Raw genomic sequence first — 18697 nt, forward strand, 5'->3', positions numbered from 1 at the left:
ACAGATAGTCTAGCTAGCTGTCTGGATTTACCCTGCAGAGATCTCAGGACCAGGTAACCATAGTCCTCAGATTGGACATATAGTCTAGCTAGCTGTCTGGATTTAACCTGCAGTGATCTGAAGACCAGGTAACCATAGTCCTCAGAATTCCACCGGAGACACAAAGAAAGAGGAAGGAGACGGACATCCAAATGAAACTGAGGGACATCCGGCGATGAAATGTCGTTATAGACTATGTTCTTGTGAAGATGCTCAATTTGGTTAGCTAACGGTTACTTTCATTAATCTGCTTGTTATCTTTGTGATTAATTGACTAATTGTTAGGTCAAAAGAATTAATGTCAGCATTTTCCTTAATTAATGACCACAAAAGATTCATACAAGCTTCAAAGACCTTGAAGCCTAATTGTGTCAACTGACTATTCAGAGAACCAGCTGATTGTTTCAGCCAAGCTGTACGTCTGCTCTAGGCACACACTGAGAACACGTGGGAGCTAGGCCTTTGCATTCCACAGTTTAGATTGGAGTAGCAGAAAGAATTCAGTCTGTACCTTGACCCCTCCCCAGGAGAAGTTGGATAAGAAATCCACTGGTGAAATCACACTTGGTTGGACAGGGTATCTCAGGAGGAAGTCCAGCTCTGCAGGATCTATGTCTTTATTCATCAGAAGGATCTGGGACACAACAAACAGGAAGGACTTTGATTTGTAATATTTCCAGCACAAATCCCATTTCCTTTCCACTTGATTACATCCAAACAGGGCCACTGGTCTCCGGAGCAAAGGATTGAACACACTAAACCATGCAGAAGATGAAAGCTTCCCTTCCTACCTGGAAGGCCAGCTGAGCAATGTACGTGAGCTTGTCACACTCAAACAGGCCTCTGGTGGTGTACTGGAACACTGAGGACGTGATGCTGTCAATTAGGTTGGAGACCCGCTGCTTCAGAACCTCGTCCGGCTCCGCCTTCAGAACTGCTTTCTGGAAGACCACACTGAACGCCTGGGGACGCAGGACAGGTACATCATGTGAAAGGCTTACCAGCAGCAATGGAACAATGCAGGGTGGACCAAACAGAAACCAATGCTCAAACAACATTAACCAATATCTGGCTCATGTCAGCCTTTCATTAGAAATCAGATCCCATAATTACTGGCGATTATGTTCTGGATGAATGGCTTAGTAGTTTGGTCTCTAAAATGTGGATCAGCGGTTCCCAAAGCCCAAGAGGACGTCCTCAAATGTCTTGTTTTGTCCTCAACTCAAATATATTGAGTTTACAGTCTCAGAGGAGAAACTAGAAAATACTCACATTTAACAAGTTAGAATCAGAGAAGTTTGACCTTTTTTCCATAAAAATGACTCAAATGATCAAAGTAGATGCGATGAGTTGAATAGTTGACGGTTAATCAATTCATCGCAGCTCTAGGCCAAATACAATAGATTTTCCAACACATCGCATTAAAGACCGAAGTCAGCGATATTTTTATTTATCAATGAGCACGCCGTTGCACAGGGTGACATGTTCCTTCAGCAACGTGGGGACACGCTTCAGTTTAGTTTACACTGTCCTGAGGATTTACAGGATAAGGATGTTCCTAAACAGGTTTCACAAGATTCAAGCAGACCGCTTTGAGTCTATGATCACAACAGAATGAAAAATCAAAGTCCAGTCAAACTGTCACGCTTTAAAAAACTGGAAGTGACGGTAAACTGATACGCAACAATAATAATTATCATCATCTTCTTCTCTGGTGTCATTTCTGTCACACTTCGCTCTTACATTGTGTGAAGAACATTTCCTTCTCAATATCAAAAGCATATTTACTCTGCGTGTGTTTTCATTGGATTATGTTGGGAGATACCTTGGGCCGGGGCAGCTACCTGCCGAGTCAGGAGTGATTGCAAACCATATCTCAGGCTGCCTCCTCTCACTGCTCGCTGGCTGACAATATGAAAGACATAATGCTCTACATAACCACATTAGGGAGCCACAAACACAATGAAAGTGGGGCAAAGAGCATAAAACACGGAGAGCAAATGGAATAAAGAGGGGGGAATGGAGAAGTGAGTGTAAACAGGGGTCTCACTGGGGGCCGGTGAGGCGAGGAGGAAACATGGCATGTCAACAAACAGGCTACCTTGAGAGAGAACTGGTACATGGGGTGGATTTTATTGAGGTCGTTCATTATGAAGTACAATAAGGAAGCCCGCGCTGCTGCTGGGCGGTAGTGCTCCCGAGCCTCGTTGATTTTGGCCTCTGTCACCCTGGCTTCTTTCACCTACAGGAAAGATAGTGAAACACAATGGAGTCACACTCACAGACAGCAGCATGCATGTGCTCGGACATGCACACACTCAGCTGCACCATCCAATAAAACACCTTGAGTGAAGGGCGGAGCTGTTCCAATTTCACGCTTCCAGACCAAATGTTCTCACACTGCGCCCAACGCGACAATTATGTGACATTTTTTATAAGGAAATTTCTGGGCAATTATGCTTAAGGATGAACATCTGCAAACACTCTCACATCATCAGACAACTACTCCTTGCAAGAAAGTAACAATCTGGCATGCTAACCAAAGAAAAAGAAACAAAGTAAGCCAGAGGAGAGAAGGGATTACACTGTAACTATTGCATATATATGGCTCCCCATCAACTACTTACTGTACCTGACAAGGGAAGAAGTACAGGCAACAAGGGCTTAACATATTTGTGTTAAAGAGGAGCCTAGTCTGTGTGTGTGTGTGTGTGTAATTACACCAGGGACTGGGACTATCTTGTTACCCAGTAACATTATTGTACCCTATATATTTACAGCTATCAGGCTCCTCTCCTGTGGAACCAGGTTCCAGTTTGGGTTCAGGAGGCAGATACCATCTCCACATTTAAGAGTAGGTTTAAGACTTTCCTCTGTGTTAAAGCTTATAGTTAGGGCTGGCTCAGGAGAGTCCTGAACCATCCCTTCCTGGGGGACTTCCCATGATGCACTGATCACCTCATTCTTCCTACTTCTCTCCATTTGTATGCAACCTCATCCCATTAATGCATGTTACTAACTCGACTTCTTCCCTTTCATTAATAACAATATGATATAACAACATAATGTATAACAATATAATAATAACATAAGTATTCTCATCTGCTGCTGTATACATTAGTTTTGGTATGGATGGAAATATGTTCTCTGCAATCTAAAGAGTTACTAGAGGAGTGACAATGAATAACTAGATTAAAGAGTAGCAAAGATAAAAACATCGACAGGACCTTCTCTTCGATCTCGGCAGCAGTGCGTTTGGTCGTCTCCAGGTTTTCCACCAACTCTGTGTCCCCCAGGAAGTTTCCTGAAGCTGAGGACAAACGGGACAGCAGGTTGTCCTCCAGCGTCTTCAGAGTGATCTTGAAGCCATTTTGCTGCTTTGTCAGGTCGGACTAAGAAACACAAAAAACACTGAAAAGCTTCAGAGAGACTGCACATGTCAGTGGGTTGCTCAGATCTATGCCTGTTGTCAGCTTCCTTTCTGGCTTCATGTTCATATCGGAGCCAGTGGGAGATGTGGAGGTGTGGGTCAATGTGAGGACATGAATAGTGAAGGGCACGTCAAAGGCAGAACTGATCAATATGCCCTGCTTTGACTGTCCGAGCCATGAACGGAGTGCTCTGGGAGACATAAGCCGGCTTCTCTCTCAAACATCAAACCTCTGCTGAGCCACCTCTCCTCCATGTGATGACATCGTTGATTCCAGCTAGAGGGGAAGTAGCTTTGATGATAGGCAAGCATGCACACACACACACACACACACACACACACACACACACACACACACTCTATAAATCTTCTGGTATGAGACTATGTTTTCAATTATGAACCAACACAGAACTCAGGCAGAATATGCGCACACGCATGCACACACACACACATGATATGTATATATGTATATATATATATATATATATATATATATATATAAATATATATTGTGTGTGTGCATGCGTGTGTGGATATTCTGCCTGACTTCTGTATTGGTGACAAAAGCAGTTTGAAAAAGCATAACCTGAAAATGCTAAAGTAAAGTACCAGAAGATACTGGTCAACTTATGAGCCTACAAAAACGCACACGCACACACGCATACACACACAGCTCCGTCATAATGGCTTTTACTCACAGCTCACCATATGGATTAATGCACCCCGTCCTCTAAAAAACTCAAACAGTTTTTGCCTGTCTTTGTTCTGGCTGAAAAACGAAACTTTTCCCTTTTCAAAGCGATGTGTTTGAGAGGCGTCGGGAGAACAAAGCGGCGAGGGCGCGGCTCCTTCTCTTTATTGCTTTGTCCTTCATTATAGTCTGCTGCAGCTCCTTGTTTCTGCTCGATAATGACTTTGCTTTATTGAAGTTTCCCTTAACAGAAGCCTCTGTGACCTTAGAATGGTTGGAATTATGGGGGGGGGGGGGGGCAGTTGTGAGATTTAACTGCTCCGGTGTTGTCACTGACTGATAATAGCTGAGGGCTTCTGAGTGGCATGATCCCAACAGGTGCCGGTAATACGGCTCTGCCGCCAACGTTTCTGCCCCGTGTAATCACTGTGGGGGGGGGGCTCCCTGTGGCACAGCGTTCCCATGACAAGGGCCATACTTTGCTCAGATCGCGCCAGGGGAGCAGATAGTTTAAGAGATCACACTACTTAATTGCTCTCTTTAAGACAGTAGCTCCTGGTGTGGTGATGAGAAGTATTTTACACCACTGGTTAAGCTAATCGAGCCTCTGCCTTGTTAACTCTTGTATCTCGGAATTTGACGTTAGTACCAACTCGGTAGTTGAAACGTTCCGCTCCAACAGCGCAGGCAAAAAGCTGATGTGATTGGTGGCATTTGGAGGACTGAGCCGAGAGGAGACCCCCATAATGGGCTGAGTGGTGTGAGTCAACTGTGACCTTCTGCTCTCCACCCTTAAACACTCCCAACTGGAGCCAGTAATGAGTCGGTTTAATGATTAGCTTTCCTCTGGCACATTGTTCTTGCAATTACCCTTGCTTGGGAAAAAACAAACAATTAACCAGTCAGCAGAACACTCTAATTGGGATTAAAATGAGGTAATGCATCTATCATTTTTTAGATAAATGATTACTGAGTGCCACAGAGCAGCCCTGTTAAGGTAATTTGGGAAGTGGAGCATTTTAGTTCTCATTAACACCGAAGGTCTGGGTAAGAAGTTACACACACCAAGATGTAGACATGCACACTCACATGCGCAGAGGGAGGAGCAGAGGGGCTAGTTATTGTGCTAAAAGGTTGTAGAGCGATTCCCCTGCGCCCTCTCCAAAAAAGGCAACTTGACATTTTAAGCTCCTTAGTCGTCTTTGGCTTTTTCAGCCGCCGCCGTCTGACGGCTGAGCAGCAACGCCTTCCTCATTAAAGCTATAATGGCACAGAGGCATTCAGAGAATAGACGCAGGTTTTAACTGATTCTTATCAGTCCAGGCTGTTTACCTGCAACAAAATCCATTCAGCACTCCATTCTACAGGCCGTGTTTTGACAGGAGTCCACCCCCCCCCCCCCCCCCCCCCCCCCCCCCCCCCCACACACACACACACCACCCACATTCAACTCTCACTGTTAATTAAAATGATAAGTGAGTTCCAGATCTTGTTTTTTTTCTCCCTTAGCCTCCAATCTCAGTGAAATGCTAATTAAACAAGCTTCATTAAATCACATTTCACTTCTCTGTTGGATTTTGCTGAGGGGACACAAGGCTTTAAATAACTCTCCGTTTATCAAAAATGCTGATTTGTCTGTGAAGAAAGCCTGCAGGTGTGACTGAAGCACTGCCTACCGAAGCCCAGCGCAAACACGGACAGCTCCAGAAAAGCATCCAAATGCAAACAGCACTGTGTTAGAGTAAATCAAGGAGTTCCCACATCGTCTTCCGTTGCGACCTAACAGAGACGCCGCTGTCAGCCAGACGTTGTCTGGACCGAGAGGGATTTTGGATTTTCCTCTCCCTTCTAACACGAACAAGGCCCACGTTAAAGGAACAGTGGAAGTTGGTCAATGTGTTGTCTGATTGCTGGGGGACCGTGGCGCCACCGCTAACCCATTTCAAACAGCCAACATGAAAAGCACAGATAGTCCGGGAGACGAGCGCCAGGCATCATTAGGAGCTGCAGCTTTGATCAAGTAAGTTTTCCGCTTAATTTCAAACATTTACATTCACAGCATACTGTGGATATATATGTGTAACTATCTGCTGCTCATTACTTCCCAGCAGATGCCAGGAAGTTGCTGCACTGTACAGGGTGTAGCGGCCATGCAGCGACAGCTCATCAACAGTCCAGAGGCCACTCAACAAAGACAGAGATTTACATTGAGAAGGAGGATCCAGCTTAAAGCGTCTCGTATCTGCCTCTCCTTGGATTTTAGAGAGGTGGGTGTGTGATCAGAAATGAGTCCGCCAAAGTGATAAAGAAGGAGAAACTCCATTTAAAGGATAGCATCAAGACACAATTACACAACTCCTGGAGCTCGGTGATAAATGGAACAGTATGCAGGCTGAGTGGGACCCAGTGGGGGAGTGTCAGTGTTTCAAAAGGTCGTTTGATTTTTGGGGATTGAGGATTAATGGATTATTGCCTTTATGGGTGATTGGTCACTGCTACAGCGTAACAATCCATGACATGCCTTTCATTATTGCAGATGCTGACACGTCAAACTAACCAGTTGATGAAAGCTGTTTGTCTGCACAGGAAGTAATGCCTTGTAATTACAGGAAGTGTTTTCTCAATGCCTAGCGCACTAGGTTGTATGGGAAGGGATGGCCAACATGCCTGAACAGAACTATTGACCTGTTCAATCAAGAAATTACATCATGGCCAAGACAGCCTTTGGTTTAGCAGCAGCAGTAGTTTTTCCCATAATGCCTCAGTCTGCACCGGCTTCACTAATGGCGCTTACGCACTGCTAGTACAAGCTTGACTGGACCCGGCCGCGGTGCCCCGTCCTCCTTTCTCCATTGCAAGTTAGTACCGCCTCATGTGTGAGGCGAGCATGGCAGGTCGTCATAGCGACGCTGCAGGAAACTGCCGTGACCTAGCGCGACACACACCCAGAACATGGAAGGTGTTTGATTCTCGGCATGTGGTTGTATGTCAGAAGACATATTTAATTTCTGAAGAAGCTGGAGGCAGCAACAAAACACCACTGTGATAGACTACTTAAACACAGCACCCCCCCCCCCCACCCCCCCCAAGTTCAAATATAGCTTTAAGCAATAGAAGCAGTGATGTTTCCTGTTTCTCACAGCGCCTCAAACTTCAGCTCAAAACACACCGACCAGTTTGATCTCCAGTTGCATGATGGACCACCCCAGCGTGACGTGGGCTTGTGTTTCTCTAAAAGTCGAGCCAGTCTCAACTTTTTGCCACAGGCCCGTTGGGTTTTTTTGCGCATCCCCCTTGCGGTAACCCCTGCCGCGGCCTAAACGGACTACCCCCATTCAAAATGAATACAGAGACATGCGTTTTTGCCGGACCGTCACATGGCCGGCTGTCCGAACGTAGCCTTAGAGACGAGCAGGTGAATAAAGTGGAGCATTTAACAGATGGAGAAGATAATCCTTCAGGAGCTGCTGGACACCAAAATACAGAACTGGAACTTCCACCAAGGCATGCCCTATATTGCAATGTTAAAAAGGAAAAAGAAATGATTTGTGTATCTGCCCCGTGATGTAGAACTGCTCCTAAATCTAGTGGCTTCCTCCACGGCCCAGGCTACACCCTTCCACCAGTGGTGTTTGTGTAATCCAGCTGACAGACAAACCACACTGAAAACTCGGAGAGGAAAACAATGCTCTTCCCGTGCAGGGCACTAAGGCTCACTGACTGTTTGAGGAGAATGAAAATGATGAGAATCACATTCACAGTTACAGATCTCGCCTAAACAAAACAGGGTCGACCTCAGAGAAAGAGCTCCACAGCGCTGCCAGAGGCCTTTGGTTCCACAAAAGAAGTGCTCATTGGAACATAGAAAACTTAAGAAATCATGGAAAACTCTTGTTATACGTGAACACACGGGGCATTAACACACATGCACACATGCACACACCGCCGTGCAGTGTCACGTCTCCCTTAGTGAGGGATAACCAGAATCAGAAAAGGGTTTTTTAATCATCACACATCCACTCAGTTTGCTGTTAATCAAAGGCACCGGCTGATCGCTTTGGAATCAAAGAGCTCGGATCCGCGGCCCCTTGTGATGTTTCAGGCAGACAGCGTTTTTCTTGCAGACGTGTTGCTGCAAAGACGCTAATGAGGAGCGAGAGTGCCCCGCCTGGCTCCTGGAGGCTCCGGACTCCTCTCATTGTTTCTTTTAATTACGCCTGCACAAACGAGAAGTTAGCAGCGGAACGTTGATGCTTGTTTGTTCTTGGATAGACACCTGACAGAGAAGGCTCAGGTTCACTCCTTGCTGTTAAATGCCTGTATGTGTGTGTGTGTGCCACCCTCACCTTGAGCTGCTCCAGGTCCGGTCTCTCCATGCTGACCACGGCGGCCAGCAGCTGGTCCTCCAGCCCGTCCCTAGTCACGGTGAAGTTGATCAAGGTGCACTGGGCCTGGAGCTCGGGCTGGTAATGAGGGCTGGCCAGCTTGGTGTGAAGGATCAGGCGGAAACTGGGGTTGTACTCGCACTCCTTGTCTCCGATCTTTATGTACCTGTTAAGGACAAAACGAGGACCGGAAGTGTTCTGAACATTGAGAATGGCTAAATGGAAGTGAAGATTCATAATGGTCCAGTATTGAGCCAGATTGCAGAACCGCGCTGCAAGGTAAACTAATGGGGCAACTGTGCACCCCCGATTTCTGTCTGTTCTGTTCGGATTGTAACTAGAAGTGTCTGACAACATTATCCATCTCAGGAGGTGACTTCTTGTCCGAAGACAGCGGTGTCGAGTTTGGAACGCGAGTCGGGTGAAAGGCATTTTGGGAGATGTTGGTTTGGAGTAGGCTAGAGAAAAGAATAGGCTCGATGGTCAGTGCCAATGCTCAATCTTTGAATTATTTTTAGAATGTGGATGAGGTCATAATAATTGGATGACCGCTCATATTCATTTGAGCCAAAGTATACTGACAAAGAGAGAGAGAAAGAGAGAGAGAGAGAGTGAGAGAGAGAGAGAGAGGCTACAGCTGTGGAGTGTTTTGTGCAGTCAATAGGCTAATACATCCATGGTTTTGTGATATCTAAAAGATTTTCAATAAAAACAATTGTTCATATTTGCTCATGTCTCTATTACAGTCCTGTTGATTACAGGGAAAAATCCTCTGAGGGGGTGACCCAGCGTTGTGAAGTGTATGAGCTACATCACTGGACACATCCAGACCAGAGATATCCACTCCTGACAACAGAGGATCTGTAACGGCTCCTGACGGAACTTCTGTCAAACTCCTGACACTATAATGAAAACTGACGTAAAGTAGTTTCGATAGGTCTTCTTTACCTGCCCTTCTTAATGGTTTCTCTGCCCAGCAGAGGTCCAAGAACTGGATCCAATGTTTCCTCCAAGTTCTCGATCAGAACCACATCACCCGCTGCCAGTGCTCTCTCTACGGCCTCCAGGTAGCTGAGGACAGGACAGCAGAAGCCCCGTCAACATCTTCTCCAATATATGACCATGAGCCCATTTCACCGTAAAGCCTCTTACCCTCTCTGTCCGATGCGGATGACGCGTAGGTTCTCTCCATATTTGGTTTTGATCCACTTGATGCCTTGCAGCTGGGGGTCCACCATGAGGGGCCAGCGCTGGCAGGAAGTGAGAATTGTGGCGTTCTCAGTAGACATCCTGTCAGCGGGCAACCCCTCGTTCTGCCATGCTGCAATGTCGGCGCCGTCTGTCAGCATGGTCAGAGGGTCCAGGTCAGGGGTCACTGGGATGGGAACCTTACAGATGGTAGTGACGGTTACGCATGAAGTCAGAATTTATATATAATGTAATCATTTTAACCACAGTGTTTAAGTCTGAAGAGTGGAACATGGTTATGCTGAGCAAGTTTTACAAATTCATATAAACATTCGGTATATACACAATATTTAGAGTCTATATCCACGACGCTCCACTTCCCGGATTGTTCAGGTGCCGCTGTCCCTCATTGTCATTAACCAATCACAATCATCTTGGGCAGGGCTAAGCTCGGGACAGAGCCACGGTGCCTCTGCTAAATAGCCTCAGGAAGGAAGTTGTTCTGGTGGAACATGTGTACGTTCAGAAGTAGTTTTAGCCGTCAACAGAAAACTCAGATTGGACAGATAGTCTAGCTAGCTGTCTGGATTTACCCTGCAGAGATCTGAGGACCAGGTAACCATAGTCCTCAGATTGGACAGATAGTCTAGCTAGCTGTCTGGATTTACCCTGCAGAGGTCTAAGGACCAGGTAACCATAGTCCTCAGAAATCAGCCGCAGGTTAGAATGCCAACACAGAGACAGAGGACGGGGACGGAGGTTAGAATGCCAACACAGAGACAGAGGACGGGGACGTGGATGGACATTCAGGATCCTGGAAGTGGAACGTGGCTGATGTAGACTAAGGTTAAGGCCCCCACCTCCAGCTGACTGAAATAGGGCCTCCAGATGTCGTCCATGAGCTGGAGGCGGTAGCGTTTGGTAAAGTAACCCAGGTAGGAGATGAAGGCGGTGATGAGGAGCACGTCTCCACAAAGAGTCCTTCCCTGTTTCTTGAAGTTTTCTATGGCCTCCGCCCAGCGCACATTTTCCGATGCTAGACCCCCCACCTGAAACACAGGGACGCTGTTTTCCATTATCCATTCCTCCTCTCAAATCAGATCTAAAGGAAGTCATGTCTGCTGTCATCGATAGACAGCCCTGTGAATATCAGGAGATCTCCTAAAACACAAGTCCATTTTCATGAGGTTTTCATATTCTTTATCACCTCTGTGCCCTTGTACCATCCCCTCTACTCTTAACTGCAGCAGAGATCCTATTTCCCTTCAGGGATCAATAAAGTTCACCGTAAAATCCCATCTCTTCCAAACTTTACACAGACTGGAACTACGCATCGTACAGTAGATTACGGCGACACTGCACACTTCAGCACGTTGACTGTCTGCTGGGATGTTAGTAACCTTTGAGCTTTTGTTGCTCCTGTCAGGCCTTTTCAACTCTTCCTCTGAATAATTTAGATTAACATACTAACCATGTCAACAATCTTTTTGTTGTGATTTACACACTGCAGGTGGTGGTAGGATTTATCTGTGTGCGTGTGTGTGTGTGTGTTTAAACAAGCGCACCTAAGAAAGCAACAACTGCACTAATAAGCAGATACAAAAATAGTTTTGGGGTATGTGTGTATAGTTCTGTTAGGAATTGTGTCTATGGATGTGTAAGGAAAGCTCCTTAGAAAACACCATGCATGACATCATATTTTACCTGTGTACCTAAATTAATTTTATTATTTCTTTGACACAAACATAACATACTGTAACCATGTTGTTGTCTCACCACCACCGACAACTCAGCAGACTTTACTGTGCAATTATATTTATATATTTTAGTTTCTTCCATGTGGGTCTTACATGTATGATTACTACACTGTGCAATTATCAATTGTGTAAATATCTGTGAAAAGTTGACAGGTGCAAATAGCCAGTTATTTATTTATCTTTTTGTCTTTGTCTTTTATCAATCAGTCCCTCCTCTCCCTTGCTTTTTGACTCTTGAGTTGCTTCAACAACGTGGGATCAATAAGCATCTCATCTTAGGTTTGAATATCAGCCAAGCTTTACCCTGCACTGCACAACAGATGGTGAAGAAGACTGGTGAATGGTATTGAGGATTAACATGTGAAATGTCTGAATATTGAACTTAAAACCATATGTTTGCAATTGGATTGCTCTGGTAGTGAAGGAAACCTCTAACTTATTCAGAGTGCTTTTTGCATCTGTGGCCAACGGAGAGGGTGACACCCCCTTACCCCCAGTGGGTCTGGATTTGACTGAGACTCTGAAGACCTGTGTGGTCTTTAGAATTTGATCTGAATGCCTTATCTTTTCATAAAAATGTATTCATAATGGTTTTCACCTGTACACGTGCATTTAGGAAAGAGAGAAACAAGCTATTTGTGGCTATATATTATGTGTGTATATATATATATATACAGTACATCTATATATATATTCACACACACACACACACACACTGTATATACTGTATACAAAGGTCTATAAATACCGGTTTGGATCCATCTACAGTATATATGTCTGAGGGAAGGAGCAAGTGGGAATGAGTGAGTTTGTGTGTGTGTGTGTGTGTGTGTGTGCGTGACCCCGCTGTTGCCCCCTCACCAGGCGGTTGGCCAGGGAAATGGTGCGTGCGGTTGACTCGGCTTCCTGTTGGCACTTCAGCTTGTCTGCAGTGGCTTTCTCAAACTTGGCTGTCAGCTTGGCCAGGTTCTCATTAAGGTGCTGATAACACACACACACACACACACACACACACACACTCACACACATATACATTCACACACACAAAGAGAGACACATTGGCACTTGTGGACATAAAGGAGCCTCAAAGAGAAAGAACAAACATCACAGAAGTCTCTCTATGAAAGAAAATTGGGAAAAAGTTGGATGCAACTTATCATTCCCTCTGCTATGGATTTATTTGGCATATGGAAGCAATTAGCACAAGGACAAACAGGATTAATCGGTGGAGAGGCACACAGGTTCAGTAGATTAGTTTGAGGATTGCTAATTCCCCTTGGCTCTGAAGCCACTCTCCACTCCAGCAGTCTGACTGAGGCTGAAGAACGACAGCGACAAGTCATGCTGGGTCTTATTAGAAGGAGTCCTCACTCAGCAGAGTTGGATGTGAGCAGCCGACCCAGCGTGCTGAGCGCTGCGCTCTGCTGGGGCTGATGTTCTGAACATCAAACACCAGTGAGGAAGAAATTATTTACAGCTGCTTTTATCAATAAGGGTTTCAGATCGATGGGTTTGGTTTTTGATGAATGAACAGTAAAAGGCTTTAATGGCACTTACAGTAGCTGGTGTTTCAGCTACTACTGGAGGAGCTTGGGTGTCAACTGTCACCTAAAGAAATCATATCCTGAATCTATCTTTTATTTCTTTTTGACCGGCCCATCTTGAGGGTTTAATAGAGATGTTGATGTAGCTAGTCATTCGACGGCCCACATTCTGTTCTGGACAGAAGTCGGCCCACCAACTAAAGTTTACTCTTTAGTGTAAAGAAGCCCTTTCTTGAAAGATATATTCTCAGTATCATTTAAAATAGATCCTTTCATTTCCTGGAACCTCAGTCCAATGTGAAGGCTTACATTGATCTTGCTCTTGATGGTGGCGAGTTTCTCCTGTGCAGCAGCCAGCTCTGCGTTGGCCTTGCTCAGAGCCTGACGCTTGGGGTCCACCTCGCAGTAAACCTCGTAGAACTTGACAATGTTTAAAACCCAGGAGCACAGGCCGGCCGCCGCGTTGGACTTGGAGGCCACTAGGTCTGGCTGGAACTCTGGATCCTGGAGAAGATCCAACAAATGAACAAATACACAGTTCAACTAAAATGAAACGCTCCACTGGCACCCAGAATCTGGCTTTCTAACATTTCTTCTACCGTATACAAATTATTATGCAATCTCAAGAATGTTCCAACTGTAATGCTCACATTTAAGGACCCCAGCTCTGTGAGCCAATGGGAGGAGAGCCCAGTCTCCATTGGTGACACGTGTCACTTCCTATAGGGTCCCCATATGCAAGATGCGGGGGGGAAGTCAAACCCGGGCATGAGTTGAGGAGTGACCTCTAGGAGTCCCGCTCTACCAACTGAGCTATATGGATGCCGTTGAGGTTTATTTTAATGTCCCCAGTGTTAGCATGGTTAGCATCGCTAAGCCTTTGTCCTGATTGGCAGGTCCTAAAAAGGGTGGGGAATTTTATGCCCAATTTTACCAGCCACTTTTTCCAGAATTCAAATTTATAAAAGAAAGTGCACTGACATATTTTGACTTGCTTGAATACATTATTTTTTATTATTAATACATATTTCATTAATATAAGCAAATAAAAAGTGGTGTGAAAAACTTGAAAGCCTTTGTTGCCCCACTCTGCTCCTGGGGCCCCATCTCAGCCAGCTGTGTGCCAGTGCACTTGCTATGAGACTTGGATGAGGTTAGTTGTTCCTCTAAGCAACACATCGTTTTCATTGTTTGAAGAAGAGTAGGTTCGACAGGAAGTACAGTGCATGGACTGCTCGTCTGTAAGGTGGGCGTCAGGGTTAAGCCGATGGACCACATCATCTCATCATCCCCCCTGGTGGAGAGCCACCACTGGGATGTGGATGTGTCACTTTCTTCCTTTCACCAGATTTTAGTCATGTTTCTCTACTCAACTTTTGTCAGATTCAAAAGGAGCAAAATAATCTTTCTTGTAGTGTGATGTTTGTTTGATGAACAGGATTTACAAAATCCTGCTCCATGGGTAGTGGGAGACTGAATCAGTGTGGCGTACATAGTGGATTTTGGCTCTCTGCTGCAGTGACATACCTTCTATCTGCTCCATTGAACTTCATAATCAGGGTGGCTGTTAAATGTGCCGCTTAATTACCGGGACATTATTAAGGGGCGTCTGGCAGCTGTAATGTGCCACTGTCATGGTAGTCACACCCCTGCTAAATGTTTGACTTATTAGTTGAACTTGCCAAGCGGTAAACGTTCACGCTGTGCGCTGTTAGCGTCTAACTTTAATGAATCAGGGCTAATTGAGACGCTCACCTGCAGGTAGGGCCTAATAGCTTTCAGACATGCCTCTGGGATGTTCTCCTTGTTGAAGTTTATCAGCGAGTCCAGGAACGTGTCCACTTTGGCCATCATCACCTTTGCGGCTTTCCAGCTACGGTCCTTTGGGACTTTGCCGCCCGGCGCAGACAGGACCATGACGGCCGCTGTGACGTTGGTCACTGCCGCCACCGGAGAGCCGAACGACTTTAACTCTGTCAGGTTGTTCTGTGGTAGAAAAGATAGAGGGAATAACGGATGGAAAATGAAAGAACCACTATTTAATTGAGTTTGAACAACTGCATATCTCCGCTGCCTGCTGGGGGGAAATAAGAGAGAATAAAGGATAGGATTAGACTAAGGGAAGAAGAACCTGTGCTGACTTTGAGAAGACAACAGAGACTTCTAATTAAGGCATCTTTAGAGAGCTCCACGCACAGATTGAACTGTGTCTTCTGCTTGTTTGAACAGAGAGCACCTTTTAAACACACAGGCTGTTTTTTTTAAATCCCAGAGGCTGCTCATAAACCTACAGGGGACGTGAGGATGAAGTCAAATGCCCACAGAACATAGAGAAGACATTATTTTAAAGCCTGTGATTCAATAATGTAATCTCCAGTTCAAGGCCTGTGTGGACAGAACTTATTCCAGTAACGCTGAAAACTAAATCAAACAAAGAGAAAACAACTAAGAGAGGAGAGTCTGATGGAGCAAATCAATAGTACACGGCGGGATATGAGACTAAGTGACCTTATTAAGAGTGTTGAGGGCATCCTGAGCAGCGAGCAGAGCCGGTTCAGCCTTGGCTAAGTCCTCCTCACAGTCTCTCTGTTTGCCGCTGACCACCACAGCAATGGCCGCCACTTTTTGCTCTTCCTCGTCTGCTACTGCCTTCTCCTTGGACACCTTCTCCGTTTCTATCCCAACCACCTGGGGATAGCACACGGGGTTAATGTCAGGGGCGTACTGTAGCTCTCACAACTACAAGTCATGAAGTGCTCAGTCCAAACTGGGAAGAGTAGAGAAGAACTACAACTAAAAAGTTGAAATGCTGACCAACTTCGAATGGCAGCAACAAAATATGGGTTAGCATACAGAAGATACAAACACATCCCAATAGAGATGTAGTTAACGTTACTGTACTGCAAGTGAGAAAATACTCAACAATGATATCTTTTGCAGTGTAAAAAGGAGTACGGGTTCTTGCCTGGATCAGCTTGTCGGCGTCCTCGTTCTTGTGTTTGAGTTCCACTTCCTGAGCAGCCAGCTTGGCCTTGAGCTCATCCACCTATCAGAGGACAGACAGGTCAGGGGGAGGGGCCTGCACATCTAGGTCAATTGGAGATCATATTTACTGGAACTTAGTCAAATAATTCAAACTTCCATATATGTGTGTGTGTGTGTGTGTTTGTGTCCGTGCAAGTGTCCTTGATGTGTGTGTGTGTGTGTGTGTGTGTGTGTGTGTTTGTTTGTGTGTGTAGAACCACCAGTTGACCAGTATGTTCTTGTACTTTCCTTTAGCATTTTCTTGTTATGATTTTTCCTAATTCTGCTCTTTTAGAAGAATATTTTGATGACTCATCCTTTACTGCCATCACACTGGGCTGTCACCTTCTTCTTCATGTCAGGCAGGCCAAGGGAACTCATATTAATGTTAAAACCTCATCAAGTTTATGTCATGGGAACAAAAGGACAGTTTCAACATGAAACTGAACTGTCTACATCCGATGGGAGGAATGAAAGAACACCTGCACTGACATAAAGCCCAGGCTGGGCTGCTGACCAGAATCTACTGTCGTCTCATTTAATGATCTATGTAGCAATAAGTGTGTATATCATGGCCACTAATGAATCCATTGCTATCATATAATTGAATCTCTCAGGCGGATTTGAAATCGTTTGTTTTAGTTGTTGGACTCTTATTAGTAATACACTCACTGATCGAGCCCGGTGGCAGCATCAATGAAACCTAAACATCTCCTCAGTTCTAAACAGCAATGAAGACGAAGGGCCTGCACTGAACACGGAACATGGATGTGCCCTGTGACCATGTGATTCGTTACTAGAAAGAATATCTGGAAAAAATAAACGCTTTAGGACAGAGACACACACGCACACAAACACGCATACACACATAAACACACACACACACACACACACGCACGCATACACACACACACACATACATACACGCACACACACAAACACACACACACACACGCACACACTCGCACACACACACATACGCACGCATACACACACACACATACACACACACACACACACAAACACACACACAAACACACACACGCATACACACCCACACATACACACACACACACACACACACACACACACGCACATACACACACTCACAAGCACACACACACGCACACACACACGCACACACACACGCACACACACACACGCGCGCACACACACACGCACAGACAGACCAAGGTCAGTCGTAAAGATAAATTAAAGCTGTTCCAAAAAGCTCCTAACTCCCTGACAGATAGGAGTGTGTGTGGCGTCCGGAGCTCCTTTAGAGCGTTGCACGGGGGAAATAAAACAGACGTTTTGTCTTTCAGCTAATTAACAAACAGAAAATCAGGCCAGAGGGAAGACGGCCCTTTTGGGTTGCGACGTTTCCGTGCGAAAGATTCAGTCGAACATTAGACGAGTACCAAGTGAGCCATCAACATGGTGAGTGGGGGGGCAAACTAATTGGTGGGAGACATGGGTGATATTCAATACATCGAAATCCATCTCTGGTCCTGACTGCAGAACACAAGCTGCTGACATGTTCATCAGAACAACTGTTTCTTATGCAGGAAAGGAGACAGGTTTTAGCTATTGATTTGTGTACACCGACATGATCTTTCTGTTTTTTTCACAATGCTCAGCACGATGTATTTTATTGTAATTGGAAGCATCTTTAGTGGCTGCCCCCACTGTCGGTCGGGGCTGCAGCAGAGAGTTTCTTTGCGGTTCTGTTGGGACTGTTAAAGCTATAAATCTACATAAATCAGCATTTATTCAAGAGAGGTTATCATGGTTTCCTTTGTTTAATTTTATGTTATTATGTCTGCCCTATTACCGGTGAAATATTACAGTATGCTGCAACACAGAGCACCACTCTTTAACATCAATATTGATTCAATGTACTGTACATATTTAATGAGTGATTATGTCACCAGCAACCGTGGGACAAGTTGCTCAGTTTTTCCAGTAAGTTATGCCTCGTGGAAACAACCCGCCGGGAAGGCCATCAGGAAGTGACATAGTAACTACCGCTCAGTAAGCAACATATTAAAGAAAGAATAATTCAATAGTAATAGTTTAGTTAGTTTAAAAAATCACCGAAAACCGAGGAAAATCGTGTCCGTGTACACGAGGCAAAAGATCCGATTTAGTGACTGCCGTGTGACTGGGTTGTTATGAACTCATGGAGACAAATAAAGAAAGAGACAAACAGACATCTTGCTGTGTGTGTGTGCGTGTGTGTGTGTGTGTGTGTGTGTGTCTGTCTGTGTGCGTGTGCGTGTGTGTGTCTGTGTTTGAAGGGAAACAGTCAAACGCTACAGTTATAGTGATATTATGTCAGGGTGCGACTGATTGGTTAGAGATCTGGTTGAAGGGATTCCATTAAACAGCACTCTGGTACTCTGATAACTGATAATATTACTACTTACACCTAGACTAGTATTACTAGGACTACTACTGCTTCTGCTTTTAGTAACTATACTTTGTCACAACAAGAGAGGAGGCTGCATGTGTGAGAGAGTGTTTATGGGACAGTGAGTGGGCATGTGCTGTGGTGAACAGAATACACATAATCCACACACACACACACACACACACACACACACACACACACACACACACACACACACACACACACA

At 45.2% G+C, this 18697-nt stretch overlaps 1 protein-coding gene and 1 long non-coding RNA gene across 2 annotated transcripts in view; one reads left to right on the forward strand and one right to left on the reverse strand.

The window, feature by feature from the left end:
• LOC117937069 (dynein heavy chain 9, axonemal-like) overlaps positions 1–18697 on the reverse strand; it is a 114749-nt gene that overhangs the window by 27165 nt on the left and 68887 nt on the right. The window contains exons 55-67 of the mRNA XM_034860727.1: positions 16000–16080; positions 15543–15722; positions 14790–15020; positions 13344–13538; positions 12352–12471; positions 10594–10782; positions 9698–9933; positions 9494–9616; positions 8507–8711; positions 3267–3431; positions 2141–2281; positions 831–1001; positions 551–673 (exon numbers count right to left, since the gene is read on the reverse strand). Coding sequence (XP_034716618.1) covers positions 551–673; positions 831–1001; positions 2141–2281; positions 3267–3431; positions 8507–8711; positions 9494–9616; positions 9698–9933; positions 10594–10782; positions 12352–12471; positions 13344–13538; positions 14790–15020; positions 15543–15722; positions 16000–16080 — 2160 coding nt within the window. The remainder of the gene's footprint in view (positions 1–550; positions 674–830; positions 1002–2140; positions 2282–3266; positions 3432–8506; positions 8712–9493; positions 9617–9697; positions 9934–10593; positions 10783–12351; positions 12472–13343; positions 13539–14789; positions 15021–15542; positions 15723–15999; positions 16081–18697) is intronic.
• LOC117937070 lies at positions 5913–6345 on the forward strand. Its single transcript, XR_004655089.1, has 2 exons — positions 5913–6180; positions 6269–6345. It is a non-coding gene; the product is annotated as an uncharacterized LOC117937070 (long non-coding RNA).

Source organism: Etheostoma cragini, chromosome 21, assembly GCF_013103735.1.
Source record: "Etheostoma cragini isolate CJK2018 chromosome 21, CSU_Ecrag_1.0, whole genome shotgun sequence".
Classification (NCBI taxonomy): Eukaryota; Metazoa; Chordata; class Actinopteri; order Perciformes; family Percidae; genus Etheostoma; species Etheostoma cragini.